The sequence below is a fragment of the Lactuca saligna genome, chromosome 5, assembly GCF_052625555.1.
Source record: "Lactuca saligna cultivar CGN05327 chromosome 5, ASM5262555v1, whole genome shotgun sequence".
NCBI classification, from domain to species: domain Eukaryota; kingdom Viridiplantae; phylum Streptophyta; class Magnoliopsida; order Asterales; family Asteraceae; genus Lactuca; species Lactuca saligna.
In genome coordinates, this window is record NC_136421.1 from 314,231,409 (window position 1) to 314,243,315 (window position 11,907).

At 35.8% G+C, this 11,907-nt stretch overlaps 1 protein-coding gene across 1 annotated transcript; it reads right to left on the reverse strand.

The window, feature by feature from the left end:
- Positions 1-10,346: 10,346 nt before the first annotated feature.
- Positions 10,347-11,150, reverse strand: LOC145047078 (uncharacterized). Its single transcript, XM_078995324.1, has one exon. The coding sequence runs from the start codon at positions 11,148-11,150 to the stop codon at positions 10,347-10,349; it is 804 nt and encodes a 267-aa protein (XP_078851450.1).
- Between the last annotated feature and the right edge of the window lie 757 nt (positions 11,151-11,907).

Genomic DNA, 11,907 nt, shown 5'->3' on the forward strand with positions numbered 1-11,907 from the left:
AGTCTCCGATCCGGTTTTCAAAACCTTGCTTTTGGGTGTATGTTTTTGGTTCAAGAAAATCAATCATTTGTTGTGGTTATTTTATGTAGGAGTTCGGACTTAATTGATTGTCAAACTTTCATGAATATGTCACCATTTAACCATCTAAGTACTAATTGTACTAATATAGCTCTTGGTTTTTAGTAAGGAGATGCACATAGCATACCGATGAAAGATAGTGACGTGTGGCCTTAAAACTTATATTATGTGCAGGATGGTAGTCATGAAATACATGATGTTGGTAGTTTTGTGGATGTTGATGTGAAGGAAGAGTCAAATCATAGTGTAACTGTAAAACATGTCATTGATATCGAGCATGTCATTAAAGGTGCTGATGTTAATGTAGTACCCGACACTCAACATTTGAAGAAGGGAACTAAAAGTCAACCTCTTAAGAAAACTACTGATAATCTACCCATGAAGCAAATGACTGAAAGCAAACCCAAGCAGAAAACGAGGCCAAAGTCTGAGAGAATAACAAAGTCCAAGCTAAAGAAAAGGAGAGGTGGACTTGGTTCAACATCAACAAAACTAATATCTTTGGAGTTAGTTCTGGCAGGGTTTGGGTATGGGTCCAGTTAATATTTATATTTTGTTTGACAAAAGTGTAAATAAGGGCTCTATTTTTGCAATTTTTGGCCATTTAACAACTGTATTTTTGGACCATGTTTACCCATAAACACTTATATGTAGTGTTTAATCTTAAACATTGCCTTTTGAATGAAGCAAGAATGAAACCAACTACTTGGAATGAAATCAAAGTTTTCATAGTGGATTTGTTTGTTATGAGATCCCCATAGACAATCGTATTGAACCATCATGCACGGAAACTAAAAGATCATAAAAAACATCCAAAAAGCAAACGTTCGTCTTCATCGTATATGGAGTACAAAAGTGAAGGGTCTACTTGCTCATAATGAATGATAACAACAATTCTGTAGCACAAAGACCAGAAACCCTTCTACATAGCTTAACACACCGCTTTCCTGGCCTTCCACGAACTTCCTTACAGCCTGTTAGAAAAAAATTATAGTAACTTTAATGTCTTGACGCTAAATTTTTCATTAAAGCAACCAAAATTTAACAATTTTTTTTATCATGTTATAGCACGTGATTGAGATAGAAAAAAAAAAATTGTTAATTTGTTTTTATTGACGAAAAAATATAATCGTTATATTATAATAACAGTTAAAATGTAACGACCTTTATGTATTTAATTATTAAAATATTGTTAGATCATTTTTTATTGAAAATCGAGCGGAAGAGGAAAGACATAACACGTGCTGAAGTCCAGTTCCAACTTCCAATCTAGCTGGTAAGATACCGTAATCCCTAAAGTGAGTCATCCACAACACAAGCCCACACAGCAAACCTTCCCTTATCAATCGCACGTGCTGCATCATTCACTTTTACAAAAGTGTTATTGATTATTTGATAAAAGTTAGATAAAAAACAATCAGACCGGACGGAATGGGTAGCGGGAGGGGTGCAGGATGCATTCCGCATGCAGGAACACCACCATGTCGCTGCGGGAAGAGAAGCACTGGAAAGGGGTGGGGGTGGGGATGCCGCATTCTAACTCTTCATCCTATTCATCCGTTTATTTATTATTATTATTATTTTTTTTTGCTTCAAACGGCTATATAGCCGTTAACACACACACACACACACATATATATATATGAAAAAATGAATATACCCTTAAGGGTATATAGATTTAGGTACCCAAACTTACCATACAAAACGATGTTGTATGGTAAGTTTGGGTACCTAAGCTTATATACCATTAAAGGTATATTTACTTTTCCAATATATATATATATATATATATATATATATATATATATATATATATATATATATATATATATATATATATATATAACCCGTGAGAACCACGGTTATAAAATTAATTAAATTTTCATATCAAAAAATCAAAATTATTAATTAATTATTTTAAATAAATTACTATTTAAGAGATATTTTTTTAATTATATAAATTTATAATCGTTGATTTAAATAAATACGTGAAGTTATATCATCTTATAATATATGTTAATTTTATTTTATTTTTCAATCTAATGTTATTAATTTAATATAATTAAAGTAAGAAAATTTAAAATGAAGAATCACTTATTAATTTAATATAATTAGAATGAAAGATTTTAAAATTTGAATTTTGAAATGGATAATCAATTATTAACTTAATGTAATTAGAGTAGAAATTTAAAATTTAAAATGGATAATTAATAGGTTGATAAGTGGCATGATAAGTGATATATAATATTAATGGGCAGTTCCAATTGTATTACACTTGTCAATAGGAGATTAAACTTATTCTTTTATTAGAATAGGAAGATATATATATATATATATATATATATATATATATATATATATATATATATATATATATATATATATATATATATATATATTCCTTTTATTAAACTATAAATACCACAACATCCAACCATTTTTCTAATCCATATCTTATAATTATCTCTAAAAAATATTAATCAAAACGTCATCATCTTCATCATACGATTCAACGACTCTAGAGGAGGCTAAGTTTATCGGTTCGTAATTGCGAAAACGGTTGCATATTATCAAAACCGACTAGGCGAAACATCATGTGCATGATCTAAACCAAGAAAATCGCGGTTACGTAGAAATCACAAAGCCGGACACAATCGTCTTATAGAAGATTACTTTGCAGATGACACCATCTACGCTGTAAAGTTTCGACGTCGGTTCCGGATGAGGAATGAACTATTCTTACGTATTGTTGGCGATTTGGAAGGCCGCTTTCCATATTTCCAATGGAAAATGGATTCGTGACGGATAAAAGGTTTCTTTCCCATTCAAAAATGCATGACTGAAATTTGTCAGTTAGCATATGGCATGGGCGCAGACAAATGGGACGAGTATTTTAGGATGTCAGAGTGTACCATGCGGGAGTGTGTGTACAAGTTCTACAAAGTGATCTATTTGGTTTACAGGCAACGATATTTGCGCAAACCAACTATCAACGATATCCACCAATTGTACACGGTGTATGAAGGCAAACATGGATTCCCTGAAATGCTTGGTAGTATCGATTGCATGCATTGGAGTTGGTCATTATGCCCCAACACATGGTGTGGTCAGTACATGAGAGGCGACCACAAAGAGCCGACGATCGTTCTAGAGGCTATCCCTTGTCTGATTTTGTGAAATCATTTACATGTCCTATCAACCAAAAAATGAAAAGTTTAAAAAGGCGCAAGAGTCAGCTAGGAAGGATGTGGAGCGAACATCTGGTGTACTTAAGAGACGTTGACAAGTGCTAGCAATCGGGGCGAGGTCATATGAAAAGGTTACAACATGTAATGTATGCATGTATCATATTGCATAATATGATTTTTGAAGACGAAGGAAGAGCGATACGTCGGTACAACGAAAATGAAGTTTTGCCAAATGTCGAAGGAGTAGCCGTTGGTACACAATAGTATAGGACAAATAGAAGAGAAGTACACAGTCGCGCTATTCATCACGCCCATCGTGCTGATTTGGTGGAGCATGTTTATAGGGTTCATATTCAGCTCCCGATAGAGTTTTCTCGCGATGGTTTGTTTGACGAATCAGACGTGGATTCTGATATGTTCTTCGAGAGCAAAGATTATAATGACGAGAATGACGAGAGTGACATTCGGGAAAATGAGAAAGAAGATGAGGTCGATGACGAGGACGATGATTTCGACTGACGTACTTTGTTTTTTTTTTTTTTTAAATTATAATATTAATTATGTTTTCTATGTTGTGGGTTGTTTATTTTTTATTTTTATTTTTTGTGTTTTTTTTAATTTCTACTTATTTAAATATTAGTTATAATGTAATTTTTATTTTAATTAATGAAATGTTTTTTATTTTTAATTAAATTTAATGTTTAGTATTTACCATGACCGGAAGTGCTCGGTCGGCTGAACCTCTGTCCCTGATGTTGTAGAAGTCTCGACACATACCGTAGGGAGAGCGTATCCCTTGTTGTTGGCTCCAGTGGATGAGGTGACTTCCCCAAACGGGAGTCGGTCCTTGGAAGTTCCTCCTAATGGCTGAAGGGTTGACTACTTCTGGTTCCGAGTCTGTACCAGAGTCGTCCCCTTCATCCAACTCGATAGGTTCTTCATCATCTTCCGAATCCTCCTCTACCCATCCTCCGTTGCCTTGGTTCGGGTAGTAGGGGTCCCCTTGTGGGTGAAATTCAACCATTTGACTATACGAGAATAGGATTATAAGATTTGAACAAAACTTGAGAACATGTAATACTAATTAATCTATTGTATGCACCAAATACTCCTATAGTATTTAAATTGTACGTTTGATACTAGTGTCCATTTTTGGTAAGTTTTGACTTGTTGCTCACTACGATCATTCCTCGATATACGTTAGTCCAATTTCGGATAAACATAGTTGATCATGCTATATTCGTAATTTGATTACATATCTCAAGAACTAATCGTAGTGTCCAACTTGTCTTAATACTTTTGTATAGTTCTCATCATGAAAATATGTTGTTGTATGCATGTATTTTGGATTTTCATGACCTAAAATAATCTATTTAAATGAAATAAGGATTTTAGGTATGAAAACTTTTGTCAGAGACTTTGAGTCCCTAAGCATTTATATTTTGTATATCTTATGAGGTTCGATATACTTAGTTCACTATAAACATTGCTCTGATACCAGTCTGTCACACCCCCAAACCGGAACGGCGGAAACGTTCGGGGGCGGATGACTTCATGTGGTAACATAACAAATAAATACATAGTAAAGAAAGCAATACAACCATCATATATATAATTGAAAGTTTACATTGTTTAAAAGAGTACATGTTCAAAACCAATTACAATATGATGTCAAAATATGAATTTGAACTAGTGTCGCAACGTTCCTTCTTCAAAAGCTGTTTAGTACCTGTAATTACTGAGTCACTGGGACATACAAGTAGTTTTGAAAGAGTAGATCAACATTTAAGCTGGTGAGTTTCATAAGCATTTAATGATAGTATTTGTATGGAAATGAAATGGTTCGTTTTTGTTCGTTAGTCTCTAGAAAATCCTATATTTCCTACTGGTATAAATGTAGCCTTAAATCAAGACCAATATATGTTAAAAAGTTGATGTTTTCCCATCTATGAGTAGTGGTTAGAAGTTCCAAACTTATATCACAATTGGGTTTTTCATGCATAAAATAAATGAACTTATGTAAGTATAAAACCTCCATTATATCTGAAAACCTCCGTAAATCAATGTGTTTTTAATACTCTATGTGAGTTTTATAACCATGTTATTGACAAGGAATGCCTATACACAACGTTCTTCAGGCGTTGGAATGTTCTGACGTTTGTCACCCCAAATGGTGTACTGTAGCTAACAGTCAGGCCACGGGGTTGTCAAGCCCGTATAGATCTATACACAAACACCATGCTCCCCCTCCAAGGGATCCTGGTATATAATATAGGACTTGAAATGTGTACTCGTGCGTGCGTGAAGTTTAATGTCTCACAAAACTTAGTATAAAACAGATTTACGTGTGAAAATGTTCGTTTGTTATTGTATATGAAAGTAGCTTCTTGAAATAGTATTTCCATGTATGTAAAAGTCCGTAGTATTCTCGTAAAACTATACCTATTATAGTTTCCCAAAAGTGTGTTTCATTTGTATAATAAACCCTTAGTGAAAATGCTCACTTGTTATGAAAAGTGTACTTTTTGTAGTGCCAAAACCGACACACATAAATATAGTATAAGGAAAGTGTCTGATTTGTATAAATACATAAATCAATTTCTTATTTCAAAAGATAAAATGTTGTCGTGGTATAATTTACATATGAGAGTTTCCCTATAATAGTTATAAATCACATATGATTCCGTTGATAAAACACGTATATTGAAAGTTTATATAACACACAATAGTAATCGAGTGTTTTACTTGTATTCCCCCCCCCCCCCTAAAAGCATATAAAAGTACTCATAAAACATTTAAAAGTGTGAATTATAGGGGTATGAACTCACTTGAAAGATTGGAGGAGGCGGCATGAAAACCGGACAGAATTTCGACTCGAGAAAGCGGATTTTCTCGGGAATCTCGGGAGCACAAACGACCTTCGGGACTTGAGCAAAGTGATCGGGGCTTCGGGGTAGCACGGGCACGGAAAACGAGGCAAGAACGCAAGAGAAATGAGAGAAATGGTTCCCTTTCTTCGGAACACTCGCATCCCTTTTATAGGGGCTGGGAACCGCCTCGGTACGCTCGGCGTACGCGTGTACACTGGGCGTACGCGTGCGTCACGCATGACCGAATCCTCGACTGCCTCGGAGCTCGGATGGGACGAGGCATAGCCTCGCATAGGGCGCGACGTGGACGATCCGAGGCCAATGCCTCGAGTACGCTGGGCGTACTCGCGTGACTCAGCCTTCGGATAATACCGAAGATTTCAATAAAAAAGTATATATTTATTATTTAATAAACTTCAAAAATTCATATCTTCTTCATACGAACTCCGTTTTCGACGTTCTTTATATCCACGCGTAGGTGAGACCATAATCTACAACTTTCGTTTAGATCCCGTTGGCAAATTTTGAAATTATTTTTATTATTTATTTTTAAAAGGTCGCGGTAAGAAAATTTCTTTAGAAATTCATAACTTCTTTATCTGACGTCAGTTTTTGCCAGACTTTTTACCGCTAAAATACCATTGTCGAGACCTTCGATTCTCGTTTAGGTCATTCCGGCCAAAAGTCGCTCGATCTCCGATTCGAGTTTTTAGCCGTCTGTCGTTAAGCCAAACTTGGAAAAATCATAACTTCAATATACGAAGTTGGATTTGGGCGTTCTTTTTACGTACGATCATGGTTTAATGACATCTAACATAATAGGTAATTTAATTAGTGATTTTGGTTATTTTATTTTCGAAGTTAATTTTATTATAACGAACGTGGTTACAATACTTGACTTTTTAGGTCGTTTACATATAGTTGAAATATCGGGTTGTCACAGTGTGCATGCAAAAGAGCATGGGACAAGTGTAATAATTCAAATAAGAAGTTGATTAACCGAAACGACAAATAATGAGTAATCGATATGGTGATAAATAAAAGGTGTTTTATTTATACTCAAAGGATTGAGGCCATATAGGATTAGTATTATTCTTGTGTTTCACTTTGCATGTGTTGACTTCCTGAATAATTTAATTGGTTAAGAACAGTCAAATTATTCGAACGGACCACAGTCGTTCATATGTTGGAAGTAGATATGAATGAAGACTATCGTGAATTGGTGTGTGGATTGTCTAAAGAGCATTAGACATAAGCAAATGTTTGCTGCAACGTTCATGAGTGCTTATGAATATGAATTTGAGCATTGGATCAAACCCACGCTCACTTGGATCACTCCATGGATTGTATCACGAGTGATTGGTGAGAAGATAACATCTTATATTCTTGAAACCGAGATGTGTGAGTTGTATCTTGCTAATCGGTTGCACATTGATAATATGTAAACGCACTAGTAACTTGGTGTCATAAAACATATTGTTGTGTGTGATTCGGTGAGTGAGTACAAGCGAGCATTGAATCAAAGTTTATCCGTTCCTTTTATCCGAAGTAGGATAAAAGCGATATCTTTGGGCCCCTCGATGATTTAGTGGTGACAAACGTAAATGCTCGGTCAGTCGTCATAAATCGGAAGTCGAGAAATAGTACATAAAGAATGATTAGAAATCATATCTCATACGATATCTAGAATGGAGGAATATATGATCCCTTATCTAAAGGACACGCATATCTAATAGGATCAAAGTTGACAATGGCTTTAGAAAGCTACGATTGCAGATCAGGATCTGAAGTCATACGCGGAATAGTTATTAGACTTATCCAAGTGGGAGACTGTTGGATTAGTGTCTAAGTCCATAACTATTTTGGTATGTACTTGACCCGATGGTGTATGGTCCTTTTGGGTTGCCTTCACCAAAGCAACTTGATAGGATGAATTATGGAGAGAAAGGATTAAATATGATTTATTAATATATTATGAGAATAATATATTAAAGGAAAAATCATATTGTTTAAATTAATATTAGTCAAGAATTAATTGGTAATTAGTTTTGTGACTAAAAGAGATTAATTAAACTTAAGGGACTGGAATTGTAATTATAAGATAATTGCAATTTGGGCTATGGATTGCCTTATATTAAGGAGTGGATGAATTCTATGGGAAAGCCCATGAGGAAATCGTCTAAGGCCTTAAGGAAAGGAATCTATGGGTTGCTTAGGGCTTAAGCATCAAATTTAGGGTTTCCTTGTTAGATAACCCTAATAGCCTAACTATATATACATCCCTTATGACCTAAAAACGTGGCTAAGCATCCTTCTAGGGTTTCACACGTTTTAGGGCAGCCTCCATCCTCTCTCCTCTTCATCCTCTTACTCTTGGTGTTTGTGAACCATTAGAGGAGTGACATTTGTGACTCTAAGCTTTCTAAAGTCAATACAAGGAGGAATTGGAATTGTTATTGCTACATAACAATGAAGGTAATATCTAAAACCCATTCTTATGTTAGTATGATTACTTGTATGCTAGAATCAGGGTTTATAGTCTTGGATAACTTGCATGTACAATAGAGAAACCTAGATCCAAGCATTAGGGTTTGTATGAGCACATAGGATGTTCTTATGACCAAAACCCATCAATTACAATGTGGGCTGTAGCAGGAATCGAGTAGAAAGGAATATGTTCCAAAAAGGTAACGTTTCGGGAAACATATAACTTCTGACTCACAGGATCATAGCAACAGTATCCTTTCTGACCAATATCATACCCCAAAAATACACAAATAGCAGATTTCGGCCCCAGCTTGTTCCTTTCAACATGAGGACGAAGAACAAAACAAGTACATTCAAAAACTCGTAAGGAAGAGTAGTCTGGTAGATGACCATATAACTTCTCAAAAGGAGATATTTCCGAATTCAATGAAGTAGGGATACGATTAATCACACACACAGTAGTTAGGACTGCTTCTTTCCAAAAGGCACTAGGGACCTACACAGACAGGTGCAATGAGCGGGCAGTCTCAACAATATGACGATGTTTTCGTTCTACCACACCGTTTTGTTGAGGTGTGTCAGTACACAAAGACTGGTGTATGGTACCATTAGAAGTAAGTAACCGAGTGAAATCATTAGAGGTATATTCACGCCCTAAGTCACACCTGAAACACTTAATCACAACCGAATGTTGAGTTTTAACAAGAGCTCTAAAATTTCTATAAATATCAAAGAAATCATAACTGTGTTTCATAAGATAAACCTATGTATATCGAGTATAATCATCTATAAAAGATACATAATAGGTTGACCCACCCTTTGTGGATACTAGTGCAGGACCCCACACATCAGAATGAATAATATCAAAACGAGCAGTATAACAAGACATACTTTTATTGAAGGGTGAAACAGAAATTTTTGCTAGTTTGCAACCACTACAATTAGAAATATCACAAGAGTTTAAATGACCCAAAACACCACTAGATGCTAAGAAATTCAAACGTGATACAGACACATGTCCCAAAAAAGAATGCTAAAGATAAAACTCAGACGACAAAGGACTCAAACGAAAAGAAGATAAATCAATGTTGGAAGCAGCAACAGCAGATACTTTGAGGACCTCCAAGACATATAGTTCCCCCACCCTACAGACGATCCCAAACACCTTCTGGGTGTGTTGATATTGTATAATACAGACAAAATCAGAAAAGAACACCCAATTACCATACTTGCATAACTGACTGACTGAGGCAAGGTTCAAAGTAAGTTTGGGAATGTAATAAACAGCAGGAAGAGTGATATGAGAAACAGAGACAGACCCAACACCCACAACTAGCATAGATGTATCACTAGCAAACTTAATAGAAATAAATGACACTTGCAACAAAGAAGTAAATGATGACAAATGAGGAGTAATATGATGGGTTGCACCAAAATCTAAAATCCACAAAGATGAGGGAATACCTGAAGTACCAGATGAAGAAGGACCAGAATGAGACATAAATGAAGACATGGTAGTGGGATTAGAAGCCAAATACTCTCTAAAGCTCTCAAACACCTTGGGATCCAATGCAGATGGTGGCATATGTCCAACAGATTCTGTGTCAACTGGTGGAACAGTAGCAGTAGCAAACTGTGGAGGACGAGAGGTTCATGGAGGAGTACCAGAGGAACGCGACTGAAACTTCTGTTGACCAGACCTATTTTGTTGCCCTGACTGAGATTAACCAGATTTACCCTTGTTGACTAACAATGGACACTGAGCTTTCCAATGATTCTTCTGTTTGCAAAATGCACACACATCGTAAGCGACTCTTGAAGTTTGTCGAGACTGATTGGATGAGACAGCAAGCACAGTAGGAGTGGGAGTAGGAATAGAGGTTGCTTTAAACCCTTTATTTGCATGAGACTTGATATGAGTCTCTTCTGCAATTAACTCATGGACAACTGAATCAACTGAAGGAAGAGGAGAGCGATGAAGAATTGTTCCACGAAGACCTTCAAAATCAGAACGTAAGGCCATCAAGAACTGAACCAAGCCTTGTTCTTTCCTCCTAGCAATGTAAGGCTCAAAATCTTTTAACTCTTTAGATTCAGTAAGAGCCAATTGATCCCAAAGATCAGACATAGTAGCATAGAAATCTAGAATGCTATGGTCATTCTGTTGAAGGGCACAAATATCATATTCCAACTGGTATTGTTTAGCAAAATTAGACTGAGTATACAGTCTCTCAAAGTGATTCCAAACTTCCTTTGTTGTGTCATACTTAGCCAACTGCATACTAATGGACTGAGTAACATAGTTAATGATCCAAGTAATAACCTTGGAGTTATCAGTCTCCCAAGCATCAAGCAACATATCAAAATTCTCAGTTTCAGGCACTGAGGGTTTGGCTTTACTCCCAGTGACATAGCCCCACATATTCTTCCCACGAAGGAAGTTCTTCATAACGTAACTCCAATATGTATAATTCTTTCCATCCAAACGAGTAATGATTGACTGAAGGGAATCATCCTTTCCAGTCATGTTGATAGTGAATGAATAACCACAGTGACAATATAACAATCTGAGAATGAAAAGAGTAACAAACCAGCGGAAGTAATCACTTGAATAACGAATCAACAACAATTACGAACCAACAGCAACAACGAATCAACACATAAAAAAAAATGAATACTAGTGGGCTAATAATATATAAACTAACAAAGGCTTTTGTGAAGAAGAAGTGTGCACACACACACAGGTGGGGGATTCTACCCTCTTTTATATTTTAGTTGTTTAAAATTCTAAATAATAAAAAGAACTAAATTCAAGGGTATAAGGTCAGATGGAGTGGCCCGGGGAACACTGGGCCAACACCTCGACATGCCGAACTCGGTTCGGCAATTCAATAGAAATGTGTCGAGTCTCTTTCTTCTTCCTGCCTTCTTCCTCCTTCCTTTTCCCTCACCCGGCATACCACCCCTCCTCTTCTTCCTCTCTTCTTCTTTCGAGATTCTTCCCATTATTTTTCTAATGTAGCATTCGGCATATGCGGTCATGACCCCGTCTAACCTAATAGTCTTTTCAAATATGTTAGGGATCAGTTACATAAAAAAAGTATATGATTTTAAACCATTGAGTTCAAGTTTTGTAGATTGAAATTACACCAAATTGACTACAACTGAGACCTTTTTTGCGGCATTCTCTAATCTAAGTTAAGATTTATTGTCTTTTAATATGCCTATAAATTTATAATAAAAGTAATTTTTAATTTTAATATAGTAACCGTATGTATTGATCT

Excerpts from the sequence above, each read along its gene's own strand:
- LOC145047078 (XM_078995324.1), bottom strand. The coding sequence starts at position 11,150 with ATGACTGGAAAGGATGATTCCCTTCAGTCAATCATTACTCGTTTGGAT.